This window comes from Trematomus bernacchii, unplaced genomic scaffold (genome assembly GCF_902827165.1).
Source record: "Trematomus bernacchii unplaced genomic scaffold, fTreBer1.1, whole genome shotgun sequence".
In the NCBI taxonomy this organism is placed as follows: Eukaryota; Metazoa; Chordata; class Actinopteri; order Perciformes; family Nototheniidae; genus Trematomus; species Trematomus bernacchii.
In genome coordinates, this window is record NW_022987720.1 from 16,137,525 (window position 1) to 16,159,077 (window position 21,553).

A 21,553-nucleotide genomic window follows, 5' to 3' on the forward strand; every position below is an offset into this window, starting at 1 on the left:
TCCTGCAGGGGGGCATGGTCAGCAGAATCAGCCCCGTAGACAGCAAACAGCACATAGAGCGAAATGAGGCATGGCTAAAATGCATGATCTGTTTGGTATTTTGAAAACAGAAACGTATAAATATACCTTATATAGGTATGGCCCTACAATATATCATTTAAATATAGCATGATAGGTGTCCTTTAACTGAATAGCCCTGTCTTTAAGTATAATACAATGTAAAGTCCTTTTCCTGCACCATTTTAAGGCTTCAAAACAGGTATTTTTACTGTATGTGTTTGGAGAAATGACACAATAAATGGCCAAGAATTGTTGTTTCATCATTCATCAAAGTTAGCAGAAAAACATGCATTATGGAGGGGACTTTGACAGAGGATTACTCACAAAGTACACAGTAAAAGTACATTATATTTCAGGTAGAAGTCAAAACTAGTACCGAGTCCAACAGTGTCAGTTTCCTTAAGAAAGGTGGTAAAAAATATTTGTATCACTCGTCAAATATAGCAGGAATAATGAAGAGCAGCTGATTTGAAAAAACAAATGCGAGAGGCGGCTGAGTTTTAAAACGTTTTTTTTATATGATTTACTGTAAACGGAATCATCTTTCCGAGAAACCACGTGATCAGTAGGTATGGCCCTACAATGTGAAAGAGAAAGTTACTTCACTTAGCAGTATAAAATGACACGCGTGCCATTGGATTTTTGCATTACCAGAGAAGAGCAGAGCTGTTAACTCAGGACAAATGAACTTATAACAAAATATTGCATATAGAGTAGTTTAAAGACTGTGGGAATCAAGAACAGCCTTTCACCATGGTTATTCCATAAAGGTAGGAAACAATTTCTTTGTCTGTGATTGATGTTGTATTTTTCCTTTATTGATATGTAACATAGTTTTAAAGGCTTCCAATAGCCTTGTTGAACTTTCCTGCGTGGCTCCCAGACCGTAGTAATACAGGAGATGACTGCCTCCAGTCTTCCAGGGCCGAGGCAACAGACTTTGGGGTTCAATAACTCACTCTTAGATAAGGCAGACCGGTATGGAGCTATTTCAGGGTCATAAGTTTTGATCATTCAAAAAAATACAATTTATTTGAAAGTTCAAGTTTTTATCCTGAACTTTGAAAAATACAATGATGTATTCAAACCAAAAATAAGTATTTGAAATCATTTTTCAGGTTGAATATTATTTTGATTCAGTTCAGCAATTTTTTAAAATAAAATATTTACTTTCATATTTCACTTGTAGGCCTATACATATTTTGATATTTGAATCCTTCTTTTTGTCAGTTGCAGATTTTACGTTTTCAGATTCAAAACAATAATTTTTTCAGTTTCAAATCTTGTTTTTTCAGGTTTCACATTTGCTTTTCACCTTCAGATCGTTTTTCACTTTCAGATCTATTTTTTTTCGCTTTCAAACTTTTGGCCCTGATGTTGCTTGGCATCCTGAGTGGCAGGCCTCCTTCTGTCATGTTGCCTTCATGGATGTTAGGTAGCGCGAGAAATATAACTCAACACTTTCTATTAGGGCTGTGCGATTATGGCAAAAATCATAATTACGATTATTTTGGTCAATAATTGATATCACGATTATTAAATACGATTATTCATTGACTTTGAAAACATCCATTTATTGAACTTTAAAAGCAATACAAAAATAAATAAAATAAATGATACATTTAAATAAATAATATCAAAATAATAAATACCAATAAACAAGATCAACAAATATTTTGGAGCGCACTTCCACAAGCTACTAAACCAGGGGTCTCCAACCTTTCTTCATCTGAGAGCGACTTTCAAAAAATTAAAGTGGCCAAGAGCTACTTGCATCACATCGCTTACATTTATTCACATAGCCCTCATCAGTTGAATTAAGCTATACTTACGTGTGAAATTGCAATACCTAAAGCTTATCAAAAATAAGGTCCAAGAAAACGATGATTTCTCACATATTATTATGGCACACATAATAAGTACATCACTGAACATTCACATAAGTGTCCTTAATCACCACCTTACAAGCATTTCACTCTTTTGTTAGTGAGATGAATGGCACTGCATGCAGTCCACCATAGAGGTGTATGCTGGACCCACTTAGGTTCACTCTAATAGAGTCATTTAAATGTTCATCAGTCAGTATTGTTCTGTATTTAGATTTAATTCATGTCAGAAAAAGCTGCTTCACAAAGGTATGTAGAACAGAACCAAATAAAGCAGACATTTTCAGTGCTGCTTGGTGAATGTTCTTATAGTTTTCTGGGTCTACAAGGCTCCAGAAATGTTCTGAGTTTTGCTGAGACTTAAGCTGAACATTATTTTGGAGATCTCCACAGGATTGACACTGAACAGTTGTTCAGCCATCTTTTTCTTCTTCTTCTTCGTCTTGACATTAAATTATAAACCATAATAAATTAATTGTATAGGTCTAGCCTCCCTATATCTGTGTGTGAAAATGGTTCCATCCTCAAAAACAAAAAACTAATACTTCTGCAGTCTAGCTGCAACTTCTAGCTACGGTCTTCTGTTAAAAAAAAGACACTGAATGTCTTGAATGTGGCATCACACACATGACTTGAGTCTGAAAACAGCAGGAGTATTTACAATAGCATTATAAAAACAAAAATAGTGCATGTGGGTGCACACTTACATTCTCTGTCTTACTGTTACATAAATCCCATGAATGTATGAGATTAAGTTAGCTTCATCATATCTCAATCAGTGATTAAGTGAATAATAAAGTTTCGTTTCTACTCATTATTTTCAGGGAGGGGGCGGGGTTTGGAGGAACGGAGAGGAGACGGTGATCGCGGAAGCTTTCCTCCTGCCTTCACAAACTTTACACAAGTATTTATCAACTGAAAATAGCAAGAGGACATTCATACTCTGCAATCCAAGACTTGATTAAATTCACCAAAAACCTGACATGACGATAACGAGTGTTTTTCAAAAAACACAAATCCCTCCCTGTGTGTCTCTGAGGCGCAGCGACAGGGCCTGATTCAGAGCGGGTCATTCTGCTGTTAGTTCTGGACTGGTGTTGGTGGAGAAAGCAGACTGCTCCGTGTGTGTTGTCGCTGTGCTGCTGTCACGTCTGTTCCTTGATCTCTGCGTCACCGACCATTTGATATTCGTGTGACAGAAAACATTCTAAAATAAAAAAACGTTATTGTCCAGCCGCGGCCGAAAAATCAATAAGCAACCTTATAATATATAATCGATAATCGAGCGGCGAGCTACTGAAAAGCTGCCCGCGAGCTACCGGTAGCTCGCGATCGACGTGTTGGAGAGCCCTGTACTAAACATATATAAATATGATAAATACAAATAAATGAGACCAAAATGAATGAGATCCAATATGTTGCACTGTCACAACCAAGCAAAGCAAAATAATAGTTTTTTTCGATTATGTTGTTTTCGTAATTGTGGCAGGCCAAAATCGTAATTGCGATTAAAATACGATTAATTGCACAGCCCTACTTTCTATACACAATACTCCCGTTTGATTGATTGATTGAAAAGTTTATTAACAGCTTGTATATTGGGTACAGTACAGTACAGCTCAAAACATACAATTGTTAAGGGGATGCAGACCAGAGAAAGACTTTCGTCTTGTTTACATCAGGGTCCCCCATTTCCAATTCATCATATAATTTAAGACATATTTGACATACAGACGGCTTATTTACAATTTACATACAGGTGGTTTTTTACATACAGATGGCTTATTTACAATTTTCATTTTAGATTTCGTTCTAATACATCCTAACCGGACATTTAAGACATACTAAGTCTACAGATATACAGTTAGTAACAGAGTCTAAAATGCGAGTATATACATAGATGGGTGGGGGGAAGCTGTCCATTGTACGACAGGTTGAGATTTGTACCATTACCGGGGCCAGTTTTGCAATGCTCTCCCCCTAAGGTGCTCTTTAAGAGAGGTTTTGAAGGTAAGTATAGTTTTACTTTCCTTTACAGTTGTGGGAAGAGCGTTCCACCTTGATGTGGCATAATTGCGAAACGTGTATTCCCCCTTTTTTGTGCCAAATCTGGGTTTTACATGATTTGTGGAGCTCCCTCTGGTGTTATGATCATGGTATTCCTTGACCTTTGGGAAGAATTTTGACATGTACATGGGTACCATAGAGGTGTAGTGGATCTTGTAGACCAGGCCCATTGCAAGTAGCTGTACTCTGTCGTCTACTCTAAGCCATCCTAGGTTGTCAAAGTGGGCAGAGGTGAGGTGGGTGATTGGTGGTAAACAAAACTGATACCAGCGTCAAAGTTCCGTTAAGCGAGCTGTTGAGCATCGTAGTTGGCAACAATCAAGGTATAAGAGCAATAAACTGTGCTAGAATGTGAAATTACGTATCCGCAATTAAGCGTTGTCCTTCCCCACTTCCACGTAGCTCCATGAACGCAGCATAGTATTGGCTTGGTTTTTGCAATCAGAATCAGAATCAGAATACCTTTATTAGTTCCCCAGGGGATACATTTACATTGTTACAGCAGACAAGAGCCAAAGACAGCTTAATGTTACCTAAAGCATGCATAAAAAAAGTAAAGATTAAAAAAAGAAATTATATATATTTTTAAAGTTACACATTTTACATAATACACACCCTGTAACAGTTCTGCGGATTTAGCAGCCAGGTATATATTGCACAGTTTTTAACGGCATATATTGCACATATTGCAAATATTGCACATAGTTGGTATTTATCAACAAGAGGTGTTATGCAGGGCTGCCAACACTCACGCATTGAGCGTGAAAGTCACGCAATTAACCCATATCTCACGCACTCACGCCACGCTTGCCTTTCCTCACGCTAAGTTTTCGTCCAAAATAAATGTATATAAATATAAAAATAAAGTGAAGGAACAGCAAACCGAGCCGTCTACGAAATGAGACAGTCTTATGGCTTAGTTCAGTCAAGTTGGAACGATATTGGGAGATTCTGATTTCACGGATCAATAACTCATGAACAAAACGTCATTCAGACACAAATGACGTCTCCTAAGTACCGTGGTAAGGTTGACAACGAGCTACAATCACATTTTGATCAAAAAAAGCCAATACGCGCCGTCCTCCGAGCTGGACACATTACATTGGTCTCTATCCGCAGCCGGAGAAGAAACGAGTGCTCAGGGACCGTCTGCAAAGTGCAACTCCGAAAAAAGAGAATACAATAATATTCACTATTATACAGCTTATTACTACCAAACTCACTACACACATCAATAGTCTCCTGTGTGTCATACTACAGCAAGGAGTTTGGAAGAATATGCTTTTGAATAATTTTGGGGAATATTTATAATGTAAAATCTTCAATAAATATGGCATCATCTTAAATAACTTTACTATTATACAGTATATTTCTACCAAACTCACTATTTGCATTGTTGTTGTTAGCATCTGGTTAGCTAGCTGCGCTAACGGATATTAGAAGCTGTTTCTAAAACAAGGAGAGGGAGAGCTCTCTGCTGTCAGACTGAGAGAGATAACTACAGCTCAGTGAGGTAAGGGACTCTCTGAGTGTTAGAGATAGTTAGTTTAGTCTAGTTATCTCAGTGAGTCTCAAACGGTTTGGTCACCATTTATGAGAATAAATGAAAAACAGTTATGAAATACTATATGACAGTAAAACAAGAATACAGTTTAAAAGGTGAGTGATTTGTAAAATATCCATAAAGAAAAAGAAAATCTGTTTAAAGTTGTGTTTCATATGGGTGTTGAGAGATGTATCTTTAAATTCATTTTGCTCTCAAAGTGCACCAGATTGATGCATTTAACTTCAATATTTAAAAAAAAAAATCTTCCCGGGGGAGCATGCCCCCGGACCCCCCTAGAGGAGGTAAGGACCACCCCCACTTATAAAATAGCACTTTACCCCTGCTTACACCTATATGCCATTTTATATGCTGTGAGCTGATTATCGAGCCTTCATTGTAAGAGTCGCGGGTACACTGTGTATGTGCGTACTCCACTGTAGCGCCCGGTACATTAATGGGAAACCCTAGTTTGTACTTGTTCAATACATTTGTAACACTGTACACATGGACGTTTCTTTTTTCGGTTCACCAAAAAAAAAGAATCTCACTCCAAGCTGAACTCAAATGTTGGCAGCCCTGGAGTAGGAGAAAAAACTCATTTTGAGAAAACGACCTTTAAAGATTGCAGTGTGACGCTAGCTAAACCCTCCTGTTATCTGGATGATAGCTTGCGCATCGACGCACTCCGTGAAGGTATTTCATGTTCGGGGTCATTTGGTTTTTGTATAACCTTGCTTTGTGCAAGTGACAATTGTTGTCGTCTTCTCTGTGAACGTTTTTTTCTCCGTTATTTTGCCATTTTCAGATTTAAATTTCTAGCGGAAAGCTAACCAGGAAGTGCTTTAGCACACCACGTGACGCATCTGAACGAATCACGTTGTCAGAAATTGACACCAGCCAATGAGATTTCGTTTCTTGGTTTAAGACCCCTTTGCACTTTCACGATTGGTTGCTGATACAAAGGAAATGACCATATTTGGATCCGATGAGATTGTGCAGGAGAAACGGATACATTTGTAACACTGTACACATGGACGTTTCTTTTTTCGGTTCACCAAAAAAAAAAAATCTCACTCCAAGCTGAACTCAAATGTTGGCAGCCCTGTGTTATGTTATAGTCTGTGTTGTTTTGTGCGGGGAGGGGCTGTGCTGGTTGTGTCTGACCGCTGCAGGAAGGAAGGACCTGCGGTATCTCTCCGTGAGACAGCGGGGGATGTGCGTCAGGTCCACCAAAACAACCTGCTGGCTCGTTGCGGATACGTAATTTCACATTCTAGCACAGTTTATTGCGCTTATACCTTGATTGTTGCCAACTATGATGCTCAACAGCTCGCTTAACGGAACTTTGACGCTGGTATCAGTTTTATTTACCACCAATCACGGGAGTATTGTGTATAGAAAGTATTGAGTTATATTTCTCACGCTACCTAACATCCATGAAGGCAACATGACAGAGGGAGGCCTGCCACTCAGGATGCCAAGCAACATCAGGGCAGATCTGAAGGTGAAAAGCAAATGTGAAACCTGAAAAAACAAGATTTGAAACTGAAAAAAATATTGTTTTGAATCTGAAAACGTAAAATCTGCAACTGACAAAAAGAAGGATTCAAATATCAAAATATGTATAGGCCTATCTGAGTACCTCATTGAGAAAGTTGTGTGCACCCCTGATAATAGGGGACCTTTAAGTTGTACATCGATAAAGGCAATTCCTTTAAGATGTGCTATAATTGATAGCACATCATGTTTGGAAGTGATGTGTGTTGTTGAGTGTTAATTTGGGTACATTGTTGACCCGTTTTTGTTGGGTTTCCACCGTAGAATTGTATTTTTTTAGTGATATCTGTGGTGTGGTTTTGGCGCGAATTAGACGCGATCTGCGTCATTTTCTTTGTTTACATGTTAACCCTTCCTTTCTTTTCTTTTGTAAAGATGTGCAGCGTGGATTCAAGGAGAATATTGTTTTTGTTCTCAGGTATGTTTGTGTTTGTATTTTTGTGTGATTACTTAATAAGATTTTCTTGTTCATTTAATAATTTCTTAATCTATAAATAAGCTAGTAGGCTATGTATGAATAAATACTAAAGTGACATTGAAGTGAGTGCTGCGGAGGATGTGCAGCGTGGATTCAAGGAGAATATTGTTTTTGTTCTCAGTCCTCAGAATAAATGCCAGAAAACACCCCAGATGCTTTGCTGTCGTTTCTTGAAGGATAACGGGTCGCTTACAGTTGTGACCCGTTACAAACGTAACTTTCACTTTCATGTTCAGTTATAGCCTATAACTGAACATGAACGTGAAAGTGAGCAGCTGTTAGCATATAAAACAGACTTTTCCTGTCAGTTGAGAGCTATCTGATTCTGGGGTTAGTAACACGTTAGATGACCAATATTTATCTGTTTTCATTTTAAACAAGCAGGTAATAAGTTTAGGTCTGAGTCGAGGAACTGCAGAACGCACACTGTCAGAGGAGAAACATGCCTGCTGCAAGGTAAATAATTTATATCGTTGGGACACTTTTACACAGAAAAAGACATTAACGACATTATTTTGTAGTGAGTGTCATTTAGCTATTTCCACTGTGTGTTTAGCACTTCTGTCTCTTTGTGGTCGTCTTCTTTGTGTCTCTCTGTAGTTGTTTGTTTTTATTTGTATGTCTCTTTGCTTTTTGTCTCTGTGTAGTTGCTTGGTTTCGGTGAAGCAGAACTCTTACTGCGGTTCAACTTCAGTAATTAGTTTACCCTGAAGATAAAGAGAGGCTCTCAGGCTTGTTGTCTTACAGTATTTATTTTTCCTCAAAGTTTTCCTTTCACTTTACTGTATTTGACAGAGGCATCATTTCTGTTTACACAACTGTAACTATGTGTTGTGCAGGAATGTTGCACCAATTTGTTTTGGATCTGTATATTTGTGTTTTTGCACATATTTTTGTAGACTTGAACAATCTTTTTATGCAGAATTCTCAACACAAAGATCACCATTAAAGATGAGTGTGCTTTATATAAAGCACCACAGTGTGTAGTTGGTGCAAAAGGTAGTAGTAGTTTGGTTTTGGTAAGTGTTTATGTAGTTTTGGGTGCAGTGCTTCATTTTGCAAGATATATGAGGTGTTTTGCACTTTGGGTGTGTGGTTTTGTGAATTGTGTTTAGTGTTCTGAGAAAATGAGCCCTGTTGTCAAAAAATGTGTTTTAGCAAATGAAAAAAACTGTAATACAAAAATATGTATTCAAAATCAATTCATGACACATCAGTAATCAAAAATATTGTGCTCCTTAAGAAAGATGTATTATAACCTAACATGAGCAACCTAACTTGTTTTTTCTTTTTCAAATGTACTGATGGTCCCTCATGAAAACTATAATTTAATTAATTATTATAATTATTATGATTAATTTGTTTGTGAAGTCTTAGCCGCAGATAAGAGGTTGAAGAATTATTTCAATAGAGGTATTTTTTGTTACAGAAAAATGCTCCAGGAGGCCTTGTGCTGCTACACCGCAGATACCCTCATCGACATCGACACAGTGAAAGAATTCTGTGAGCAGAGTTCTGAATGGATGCTACAGAGGGAGAAAGAGGTGGATATGATGATTGACATCAAATCCAGGGCAGATAACATTGACCTCAGCATCGGCCATATTACCCAGTCACAGACCAAAGGTAAAGCCTTTCTGCAATATATGAAGAGCAAGGTAACCCTGCAGGGTACTGCAGACGGCAGGCGAGCAGAGCTGGAGGAGGAGCTGGCTGCTCTGCTGAAGTCCACTCTGGAAGGCCTGGGGGAGCTCGACCGCTTCTTGGCTGCGGTGGAGAATTTGGCGGTCACCTCACTTCCTTTGTTCATGGATGAGAACCAGGTGTTACATCTGCCTGAAGGGATCAGCCCTGTAATGGTTCAGGTTGTCATCATTACTGCACGGATGATCTGCCCTCACCTCCTCAAGTTTAAAAGAGTTGCAGACGCCTTCTTCTGCCCCAAACTTCAGAATGTGGAAGTGCTGGCATATCAGCTGGACAAATACATAAGGACCACCGAGAAAATCTGTGAGAAGTTAGAGAGAAGGTAAAGAGGCATATGCTTAAAATAATATGCACATTTTGCAAAATAAACATCTATGATAAAAAATATTTTCCTGTTTTTCACAGCTCCTTCTGTGACTTTTGCCTGAAGATGAACGACGATACACTGGTAGAACTCGCTGTGGATTTGTCTGAAGACGACACACAAAGGATGCTTCATCACATTAATCAGCTCGAGGAACTCAGGTACGTGTAACTCCTTTATGTGGTTTTTGTCAACACAGCTGTGCAAGGTGTGATGAGTGATGATAATAAAAATGATGACATGCACTCAATAATTGGCTTGCTTGTTGTTGACTGCATAGCCATAGACTAACACAAATCTTTGTACACATTTTAATAGTTACTTCAACCTCAGATTTACTGTATGTTCAGTGGTAATTAGCAAACCCTAGAATGCTAACATGCTCAACTAAGATGGTCATGCAATTACACAAGCAAAATACATTTTTAAAAAGCTTAAAAAATGCAAAGGAGCTCGAGATACAGCATTAATGCTTTAGACCAGGGGTCAGCAACCTTTTTGATATGAAGTGCCATTTAAAAAAAAAAATCCACATTAAGATTATCATTAATTGCAATAATGACATCACAACATTTCCAGCGGATCTGTAATTTTATTACATCAAAGTGCATAGCAACATTTAAAAGAAAGCAGCCATCCTTATGAAAACATTCACATCTGAGTTGAAATCACTAATCACTGGGGGAAACTTCTGAAGCAATTGGAAACAGGACTCGGAGAGCAGGAGCTTTGATGGCAAACACTGACGGTTGATGTGGAGCTTCGGCCGGAGAATTCACAACAAATGTCATGAGCCACGAGTTGACACAGGTTGAGATGCCAAATCAATTCTAAAGATCTCTACCCCAGACCCATGTATTTAGCTAGTTCTGAGAGAATAATCAACATTGTGCACAACAAGATAGAACCATAACACCTCTATCAGCTGACGCCAACAAGCAGGAACAGGGAGACAAAACACTGAGAGCACAGCAGCCAAGGCTACAGGTGCCTGTGCTCAGTCAGGACAGTTTAAACTGATAAACTGGATCACAGTTATGGGCCCTGGAAAATATTTCCCCAACAATCACCAATTAAGCACCAATCTTTAGCAATAAACTTGCAATGTGTTAACAGCAAATGTCAAAACGGGTGAATTAAATGTAACAAACAGAAACATGAGCACCAAGTAGCTCCCATCCATATTTAGTTAAAAGCATCAATCTGGTGCACTTTGAGTGCAAAATTAATAGATCTATAGATACATCTGTCAACACCCATATGAAACAGAACTGTAAACAGATTTTCTTTTTCTTTATGGATATTTTACAAATCACTCCCCTTTTTAAACTGTATTCCTTTCGTGCATGGCTTCCTTCCGCAGGTAACGGGGAGACGTGCTTTGGCGGCGGTCTCGTTCCGGATCCGAAAAAACTATTAAAATATTTTTGCACACTTATTCCACTTATTCCTAGTGGGCCACTGGTTACGGTACAGCGTGCCAATGGTGGCACGCGTGCCTAGGGTTGCCGACCCCTGCTTTTGACTCTATACTGTTGTTTGATTTTGCAGCAACTTCAGGGTTTTAGAGGTAACTTTTGTTACCAAATAGACCTAGCTAGATATCATGATTCAGGACTCGTTTTTGAAAGCATACCTGGCTTATGAAATATTTAGTTTTTTGTTGATTTTATTGCGCTATGTTGCCTCCTAATGTGTGTCCCATAAAGAAAATCTCAAATCCAATATTTTTATACTGTATTATGGGTTACATACTAACTTTTTTCATTCATCATGTTATTTTGTATTTACTCTTTTCTCATCGTCAGGATGAACCAGAGCTTCCGGATGGTGTTCTTGTTTCAGGGGGACGAACCCTGCTCTGATTTCATCAATAAGTTTAAAGAGCGACAGCCGAGGATGGAACAGTCTCTCAAGGACCTGGAAGAGCATGCTGTTCAGTTAGACAGGATGAATATGGGAGCAAAGATCTCCAGTGTGGCAGGCAGCTCAGTGGGGGCAGTAGGAGGTGTGCTCTCCATCGTTGGTTTGGCTTTAATTCCTGTAACAGCTGGAGTGTCTTTAGTTCTGACAATGGCCGGGGTAGGCATGGGAATTACAAGCGGAGTCAACAGCGCTGTCACCACTGGCACAGAGATTAGAGTAAATAGTACATATCAAAAGAAAGCCAGAGAAGTCTTCGAGAGCTTCAGGGAGGATGTGCAGTGTCTCCAGGATTGTCTGGAGGTCGTCACCAAAAGAGAAAAAATCCACATAGATGTTGTTCTCGGGGTCGGCAAGGTGCTAGCTAAAGTAGGTGTTATTGGAAAAGGTATTGACTCATTAGTTGATGCAGCCTCTGCTTTCAAGCTGTTAAGAAGTGAAGAGCTGGCTATGAGTGCTGCTAAAGTGGCAGTGCAGGAAGGGAAAGCTTTACGCAGCGTTCCCAGGGTGGCGTCAGATATCCCAGATATCGGTCAGGCAGCAGTCAAAGGGCCTCTTGCCCTCTCCAAGTCAGCCAGGGCCGGTTTCATTGGGCTCAATGCTCTGTTCCTCGGCATGGATATCTTCTTCATCTGTAAAGATAGCATGAGTCTGGCCAAAGGAAGCGAAACTGAGGTCTCACAGTTGATCAGAGCCAGAGCAGCACTTTGGAGATCAGAGGTGGACTCATGGCAGAAGATCCATGACTTCCTCTGCGAAGGTTTGAAGATATCGGAAGAAAACAAGGCTATCCTGGAGACACCAATTTTTCCAGAGAGGAAGATTAAGAAGCGCTAAGCAACTTAAATAGACGGCAACTGACAGCTAAATGGAGACAATAACTGTATTTTTTCTTTGTTGCCAAACCTGACACTATAACCACATAATGAGACTGATTTAAACTGCTTACACATCACTGTTCATCACATATATCTTTGAGAAGTTCCTAATTCTAAGAAGTGATTTTTCTAAACCTTTCCTATATACAAATGTTAAACAAAATATCAATCAATCATGTAATCACATTCAATGTATATAACCCCTGCAGTGCACAAGGAACAACTAAACAAGAGAAACTCCAGAATAAACGGGTTCAAATGAAAAAGAAACGTCGGGGCGAGCAACTGAAGAGGGATCCCGCAACAAGGACGTGGAAAATATGTTGTGTGTACAGAATAAATGAAGTTAATTCTATAATATGTATGATCTGCATTATTTGTATGTATAATTCTAACTACATTTTTTTCTTGTACAAATGAATCAATAAAGTTTAAAAAAGTTAAACATGGTTTATGTTCATTTGAATGATGCATTAATATATAGATATATATTCTAAGCATTTCGCTGCTTTTGTTTACTATAATTATTTTAAATTATTTTTTAAATAGCTTCTCAATCACACCATTCATATCTTATGCATTCAATCTCTCGTAATGATAATACTGGCAGCTCAGCACAGCTGGTAGTCAGTCAGAGTCAGGTCAACCGGAGAAAGTTGAGTTACTAAACAACTCCAGCTGAAGTCAATAACTTTGACTTTGAAGTCAAGGAAGAGAGAGGGAGTTTGGTAAAGGGTTTATTTTGTTTGGTTATTCTTGAGGTTATGTATTTGAATGTAAAAATTATTTGGCAACAATCCTTTGTATTTTATTGCCTTGTACTACCAGGCAATAATAATTGTTAAACATGTCTGCTGAAAGGTAAAGCATTGATATAGTTGAGCCACTTTTGCACAGAAAAATACATTAAAGACATTAACCCTCTAGTAACAGCTAAGTGTCATAAAGTATGTGCACTATGAGTTTTGAAATATTAAATAAACGGAAGAAGTAATGTTAAAGCCTGTTGTTTAACAAAGACAACAAATAGAGAAGTAGCCATGTCACATCTGTCTGTTTGTGGTTGTTTTCTTGCATTCTTCTGTCTCTTTGTAGTGGCTTTTTGTCCATGTGAAATTGATTAATACCAATCTCAGTGACAGGTGCAGGTGAAGCAGAACTCACAGGTCAAACTTCATTACAACTTCAGCATTCAGTTAACTCGGATAAAGAAAGGCTCTCTGACTCTTTGTCTTAATCTTTCTGCCACAGCAGATCATCACCGACACGCCTCTTCACTCTGGATCCAGCGGCGCGTTAACCTTTTAAACGTTAAAAAAACTTCTTATTTCAGTATGTAGTACTGTATGTATAAAGGTGTGGCTCATTGAAAGCTTATGTACATGCAGCATGCGTGGTGTGTTAAGTCTGTATCTTCATGGTTGATTGCACTGATTGTAAGACCATTTGCATAAGCTGAATGAAATGTAACGTAATAATGCAATAGGTGATAATAGTTCATAGCGATAATTGGTGGAAGCCAATGGAATGGAAGCCAAAATCCGCCTACTAGATGAAAAAAAGGATCCTCTATGTCACTTTAATTAGAAATATTTTGATTTAGTATCGCAATATGGAGTTAACAAGTGAACATAATGAGATACAGTACTTAGTCAAAATATCACATACATCAATAATTTATTTTCATTATTTTTTAATAAAGGTTTTATTATTGGCTAAGGTACACTCAGAACAGGTGGGTTTTATGAGTTAAGTGAACTTTGAGTTTTACATTTGCTGATCCTGGAATGAGCTGATAACAGAAACTGATATGATGGTTCAGTCTGGTGATATGGAGAGGAGAAAAATGAAACCTAAGGATTTCAGCAGAGCCAGTCCACAGACGAGTTTGTGGTGTCTGTGATTCTGGTTAGTAACATGTCGATAAGGTCTTAATAAGGAACTGAAGACAGCACACTCTACCACAGTCAAGAAAGATGTCTGCAACAAGGTAGGAGTTTATATCGTTGTTGAGCCACTTTTGCACAAAGAAAGATAGAAAAAGCCTGCAGTAACAGCTAAGTTACTAGCTTCACATATGCGTGCTGTATTATAGTACACTTACGTTTTTATAGAGGACTAATATAAATATATTTGTCCTAAATATATAAAAGTGTTTGTGCAGGAAGACCTATAAACTGCTGATTGTGGACTAAAATCCAATAGAAACGATGTTTCCCACTTGTCCATTGTATTAATGAAATTCTGCATTGGTTTGGATTCACTGGGTCACGTGATATGGATGAAAAAAAAAGAAGGAATTTCCAATAAAGAAACTGCCAAATGAATAACAGTATATAATAGAAAAAGCATCTTATTTTTCTAGTGTAGTCGTAGTATTTTGTATGGATTGAGCGCCACTGGTAGTACACAACACACAAAGTGCTCTATCAAGCTGGTGTTATTGAAAAGGTTTATTCATTTGTTGATGCAGTCTTAGCTAGGAGGTTGAAGAATACAAACAATAAAGGTATTTTTTGTTACAGAAAAAAACTCCAGAAAGTCTTGTGCTGCTACACTGCAGATACCCTCAACTACATCGACACAGTGAAATCATTCTGTGAAAAGAGCCCTACATGGATGCTAAAGATGAAGACAGAGTTGGATATGCTGAAGGACATCAAAGACACGGCTGACAACATTTACCTGAGCATCGACCATGTTACCAAGTCACAGAACAAAGGTAAGGCCAGTTTGGAATATATGAGGAGCAAGGTGACTGCAGACAGGAGGCGAGCAGAGCTGGAGAAGGAGCTGGCTGCTGTGCTGAAGTCCACTCTGGAAGGCCTGGAGGAGCTCGACTGCTTCCTGGATGCGGTGGAGAATCTGGCGGTCACCTCACTTCCTTTGTTCATGGAAGAGAACCAGGTGTTACATCTGCCAGGAGGGATCAGCCCTGTAACGGTTCAGCTCGTCATCATTGCTGTACGGATGATCTGCCCTCACCTCCTCGAGTTTAAAAGAGATGCAGACGCCTTCTTCCGCCCCAAACTTCAGAATGTGGAAGTGCTGGCATATCAGCTGGACAAATACATAAGGACCACCGAGAACATCTGTGAGGAGTTAGAGAAAAGGTAAAGAGGCATGCCCTTAAAATAATATGCACATTTAGCAAAATAAACATCTATGATAAAAAATATTTTCCTGTTTTTCACAGCTCCTTCTGTGACTTTTGCCTGAAGATGAACGATGATACTCTGGTAGACCTCGCTGTGGATTTGTCTGAAGATGACACACAAAGGATGCTTCATCACATTAATCAGCTCGAGGAACTCAGGTACGTGTAACTCCTTTATGTGGTTTTTGTCAACACAGCTGTGCAAGGTGTGATGAGTGATGATAATGAAAATGATGACATGCAATCTAATATTAATAATAATAATAGTAATAAATTATATTTATACAGCGCTTTTCTGGAACTCAAAGATGCTTTACAGTATGAGGGAGGGTAGACAAACAAGGACAAGCAAAACAAAAAAAAACATCAAAACAAAAAATAAAATAAATAATAATAAAATAGAACAAAACAAAATAAACAGAAAAGGCAGTTAAGAGGAAGTAAATTGAGGGGGGGAGGGGGCTCATGGATAGACAGAGTTGAAGAGATGGGTTTTGAGGCGGGACTGAAAGACTGTGAGGGACTGGGAATCACGAAGATCTTGGGGGAGGGAATTCCAGAGCCTAGGAGCTGCCACTGATACCCCTTTCACACCAACGGTGTTTCAGGGCCGGTTCGGAGCTGGTGCTTGAAAAGCACCGGGTTTTCCTGTTCACACCGCAGCGGAGCAGCGTCATAGCTCCGGAATCCGGTTCGTTTCGAGCACCAAAAAGTTGTCCGTCTAGAAGCAAGAACCGCATACGTCACGCTTACGTCAGAGGGGGGCGAGATTAACCTGAGCTAACACTTAAGGCGAGTACGGCAAATAAAAATTGTAACAAGCAGTAGTGCTGAGCAAAGTGACTAGAACGCAACCACACACTTTATAAAGTCAGGCAACACTAACCAGGCTTCGTGTGATTCTGTTTATTTGTACCTTACTTTGACCATCCGTTCGCTGTTATTGATCATTGTGGAGAGCAGGCAGACGTTTTGTTTGTTATTATAGCAGCTATCGGATGGAATCAATACATGGGCTGCACAGGTTGTCATGTCCGACTATCACAAGTAGAATCATAATGAAAAATACGTCGGTAAAAAGTGCCTGTAGAAAACTGCTTAGCAAGTAGTCAGTTTAGCTTCGGTTGCTATGCTAACATCACCCATGTTATACCAGAGAAACTTTCATAACAGCGTTGTGATGCCAAACAGCGTCAATTCAGACTGACACCAAACAGCGTCAATTCAGACTGACACACATTCACTTAAGGGGAACTGGGGATATGTATCAGCTGCTTGTGTGACAGTCAGACAGTGAATACTTTAGAGCCGTGTGAGCTAACCCGGAGCTAACGGGAGAATACACTCCCGTTGAAGAGCAGCCGGCCAGCACTGCAGCGGTCGGTAAATGCCGCTGAAACACATTAATAAACAATAAACCACGGCACTCTGGAGAAAAGTATAAGGTTGGAGAAGTCGTTATTTAATTTAATCTGGCTTCGTATGATTAAAAGCAACGCAGTCCCCGGCCCGTTGTTGTTGTGAGGTGAGCTCCGGCGTTGGGGAGAAACTCAGCGACGTAAACTGTGACGTCATGACGCAGCAGCGGCAGCAACAGTCGGGCTCTGAGCGGTGTGAAAAGAGCCGGCGCTAAACCGAAGAACCGGTTCTGAACCAGAAAAGCTCTAGCACGGAGCTTGAACCGGAGTTGCGTTGGTGTGAAAGGGGCATGAGAAGGCTCTGTCCCCAATGCTGCGGAGTTTGGATGTGGGAAAGAATGAGTCTGGCTGCGGTGGATCTGAGGGACCGTGGGGGTTGATAGGGGCTGAGAAGGTTAGTGAAATAGGGGGGGGGGGGCAGATGGTGGAGGGCTTTGTAGGTGAGGACCAGAATTGTATAGTTGATGTGGTGGGAGACAGTAAGCCAGTGAAGGTCTTTGAGTACTGGGGTAATGTGATGCCATGATTTGGTATGCGTGAGGAGTCTTGCGGCTACATTTTGAACCCGTTGGAGTCTATTGAGGGATGTAGTGCTGATGCCGTAGAGAATTGAGTTGCAGTAGTCAATGCGGGATGAAATGAAGGCATGGATTAGTCGTTCGGCTGCGGGGCGGGTGAGAGAGGGTCGGATTTTTGCAATATTGCGGAGGTGCTAAAATCAGGTTTTGACTGTTTGGCGAATGTGAGGTTTGAGGTAGAGGGTGGCGTCAAAGATTGCGCCAAGGTTGCGTGCCTGATTGGAGTGGGAAAGAGTGGTGCCATCGATGGTGAGTGTTATGTTAGTGACCTTGCTGAGGGTGGATTTGGAGCCGATTAGGAGGAGTTCTGTTTTGTTGCTGTTCAGTTTGAGGAGGTTGAGTTGCATCCAAGTTTTTATAGCTGTCAGACAGGAGTCGATGTGGGTGAGGGGTGGGTTATGGAGGGATTTGGTGCTGAGGTAGGGGTGTCATCAGCGTAGCAGTGGAAGTCCAGGTTGAAGTGGCAGAGTATCTGACCGAGGGGGAGGATGTAAATTATGAAGAGGAGGGGGCCAAGTACTGATCCTTGAGGAACGCATTGACTGAGGCTGTGGCAGAGGAGTGGTTGCGCAGGGAGATTAAGTGGGATCGTTCGGAGAGGTAGGGCTGGAGCCAACTGAGTGCAGTACTTTCAATACCAATGTCCCTGAGTCGGGTGAGCAGGATGTTGTGGCTCACGGTATCGAAGGCTGCACTCAGGTCGAGGAGCATGAGGATATTGAGGGAACCAGTGTCAGCAGAGGTGAGGAGTGCGGTTTCTGTGCTGTGGTGAGGACGAAATCCTGACTGAAGGTGTTCGTAAAGCTGGTTGCTTTGGAGATGGCAGTGGATTTGTTTGGCTACAATGCGTTCAAAGGTTTTTGAGAGGAATGGTAGGTTGGAGATGGGGGGGTAATTAGTGAGGGAGGAGGGATCCAGACCGGGTTTTTTGAGGATTGGAGTTACGGCAGCAGTTTTGAAGGCAGAGGGGACGGTTCCATGGGACAGCAAGGAGTTAAAAAGGTTAGCGAGATAGGGGCAGAGGACGGGGAGGCAGGACTTCAGGAGAGGAGTGGGTAGAGGGTCAAGGGAGCAGGTTGTGGGTTTTGAGGAACTGATCGGATTGAGTATTTCAGGTGGGGTAACCAGGTTGAACTGGGAGAGGCAGCACTGGGGAGGAGGAGTCGGGAGGTCAAGGGAAATGGGGGAAGAAGTGGTAGCGGTGGAGGTTGGGGGAGATGATTGTAAGTCAGAAGGAGCTGAAAAGGAGTAGTTGATGGCGTTGATTTTGTCTGCGAAAAACTGGAGGAATGAACTGCAAGTAGCGGAAGTAGAAGTAGAGAGGTTGTTGGCGCGGGGTTTGAAGAGCTTGTTGACTGTGGAGAAGAGGGTCCTGGGGTTACGGGAGGGGTCATTGAAGATGTTGGAGAGGTAGGCATATTATTAACTTGCTTGTTGTTTGTAGCATAGACCAACACAAATCTTTGTAAAGATGTAAATAATTCCCAAATTGATTCATGCTAATGTCTTTAGTTAGCAACTTACTTTACCTCCAATGCTGTCATTTCAAACTTAATCAATTTAATAGCCAGACTTTGTTTTGTGAATATATTTCTGCAAAAATGCCTCCAAGCTCAGATTTACTGTATGTTTAGTGGTAATTAGCCAACGTATATATTGTTACTGATATTTCAATATGAATATTTACTGTATTGAAGCAAGTTATAATCAGTTTATATTGTGTAGCTTATTTCATAGAAAAATCGTGTTATCAAATACGATACAGCAGGTGCAGTATTTTAGTACATCTTTCTCTAAAAAAGAAAAAGTGGCTTGTATTGCATTTCATGATGTAATCTGCAGTATGCTTACCACAATAACCTGGTCTCATGCTAATGTTGCAATAATAATTGTTATTAATTGCCACTACTTATTGATTTTTTGTCTAAACAATTCCTTGGCTACAATAAAACAACATACGACAAGTCAAAATTAAGGCTTGAAAAAGGGCTCCTGTTAAAAAAAAACCTGGATCAAAATCAGTTGAAATTTTCAGAATTTTCCAAATGTAATAATCAATATTTGATTTTGCAGCAACTCCTTGTTCAGCAGGAGTCAATACTATTGTATGTTTTCATTTTCTTATTAAATATTTATTATATATATTAGTTTTTTTATTTAGATTTTATTGCACTTAGCCTCCTAATGTCTCACAAAAAGGAAATCCAATATGTGGATATACTGTATGGGGTACATACTTACTTCTTGAGATTCATCATGTTATTTTGTATTTTTGTTATTTCTCTTTTCTCATCGTCAGGAAGAATCAGAGCTTCCGGATGGTGTTCTTGTTTCAGGAGGACGAACCCTGCTCTGATTTCATCAATAAGTTTAAAGAGCGACAGCCGAGAATGGAACAGTCTCTCAAGGACCTGGAGGAGCATGCTGTTCAGTTAGACAGGATGAATAAGGGAGCAAAGATCTCCAGTGTGGCAGGCAGCTCAGTGGGGGCAGTAGGAGGTGTGCTCTCCATCGTTGGTTTGGCTTTAATTCCTGTAACAGCTGGAGTGTCTTTGGCTCTGACAATGGCCGGGTTAGGCATGGGAATTACCAGCGGAGTCAACAGCGCTGTCACCACTGGCACAGAGTTTGGAGTAAACTGTACATATCAAAGGAAAGCCAAAGAAGTGTTTGAGAGCTTCATGGAGGATGTGCAGATTCTCCAGGATTGTCTGGAGGAGGTCACCAAAAAAGGAACAAGCGGGAAACATATTGCTCTCGGCAAGTTGGTATGTAGAGCTGGCACTATTGCAAAAAGTATTGATTCATTAGTTGATGCAGCCAAAGGGCCTCTTGCCCTCTCCAAGTCAGCCAGGGCCAGTTTCATTGGGCTCAATGCTCTGTTCCTCGGCATGGATATCTTCCTCATCTGTAAAGATAGCATCAGTCTGGCCAAAGGAAATGAGACTGAATTTTCTAAGTTTATCAGAGCCAGAGCAGCACTTTGGAGATCAGAGGTGGATTCAATGCAGATGATCCATGACTCCCTCTGTGAAGGTTTGCAGACATCAAAAGAAAACAAAGCTATCCTGGAGATGCCATTTTATCCAGAGAGGAAGATGAAGAGATGCAGAAAAAACTAAAATGGAAAAAAAGCTTTGTTTAATACAGTAGTGAACACCAAACAAAGACACCTACTGAATTTGAGTATTTTTGCCAAATCTGGATATGAAATCTGTATAATCACATATGAGGTGAATTTTAACTGCTACAGCTCACTGTTCACCACATGTATCTTTGACGTCATTAACCTTTTTTCAAACCTGTTTCAATACAACGCATTTAAGAGTTGCTATTGCTATGTAAAAATGTTAAATAAAACAATCAATAAATCAATGACATTGTGTATACAACCCAATACCACAAATTACACATTTGTATCAGGGGGCTTCACAGACTGTACAGCATACAACACGCTCTGTCTTCAGACCCATGCAGTGCACAAGAGAAACTCCACAATTAACGGGTAAAAATGAGAGAAACGTCCGGAAGCAACTGAAGAGGGATCGGAAGGACGGACAGATGTGCAAAAGATGTTGTGTGTACAGAATAAATGAAGAACATTCTATAATTTGTATGAACTGCATTATTTGTATGTATAATTCTAACTATATTTTTTTCTTGTACAAATTAATCAATAAAGTTTTAAGTAGTTAAACATTGTTTCTGTTCATTTTAATAATGGATTAATATATACAGTAGATATATATTCGAAAGCATTCCGATGCTATACTAGAATTATTTGAAATTATTTTCTCCAAGCTTTTCAATCACATCATCATATTTTATGCATTCGATCTCTCGTAATGATAATGCCGGCAGCTCAGCACAGCCGGTAGTCAGTCAGAGTCAGGTCAACCGGAGAAAGTTGAGTTACTAAACAACTCCAGCAGAA

General features: G+C 40.0%; 2 protein-coding genes across 4 annotated transcripts; both read left to right on the forward strand.

Moving 5' to 3' along the window:
• The first annotated feature begins 681 nt into the window (after nucleotides 1–681).
• LOC117492864 lies at nucleotides 682–12,911 on the forward strand. Of its 3 annotated transcripts, none has more exons than XM_034143278.1 (6): nucleotides 683–830; nucleotides 7,492–7,534; nucleotides 7,976–8,050; nucleotides 9,024–9,623; nucleotides 9,707–9,826; nucleotides 11,474–12,911. In XM_034143278.1, exons 3-6 carry the CDS (start codon nucleotides 8,037–8,039, stop codon nucleotides 12,423–12,425), a joined length of 1,686 nt encoding a protein of 561 aa, XP_033999169.1. In that variant the 5' UTR covers nucleotides 683–830; nucleotides 7,492–7,534; nucleotides 7,976–8,036; the 3' UTR covers nucleotides 12,426–12,911. The 3 variants fall into 3 exon arrangements, with proteins under 3 accessions (XP_033999170.1, XP_033999169.1, XP_033999168.1); XM_034143277.1 differs by having other exon boundaries at nucleotides 7,979–8,050; XM_034143279.1 differs by lacking the exons at nucleotides 7,492–7,534; nucleotides 7,976–8,050 and having other exon boundaries at nucleotides 682–830.
• A 1,207-nt stretch (nucleotides 12,912–14,118) lies between these two features.
• Nucleotides 14,119–21,292, forward strand: LOC117492867. Its single transcript, XM_034143282.1, has 4 exons — nucleotides 14,119–14,456; nucleotides 14,992–15,579; nucleotides 15,663–15,782; nucleotides 19,919–21,292. The coding sequence occupies exons 1-4, from the start codon at nucleotides 14,443–14,445 to the stop codon at nucleotides 20,739–20,741; spliced, it is 1,545 nt and encodes a 514-aa protein (XP_033999173.1). The 5' UTR covers nucleotides 14,119–14,442; the 3' UTR covers nucleotides 20,742–21,292.
• Nucleotides 21,293–21,553: the final 261 nt, after the last annotated feature.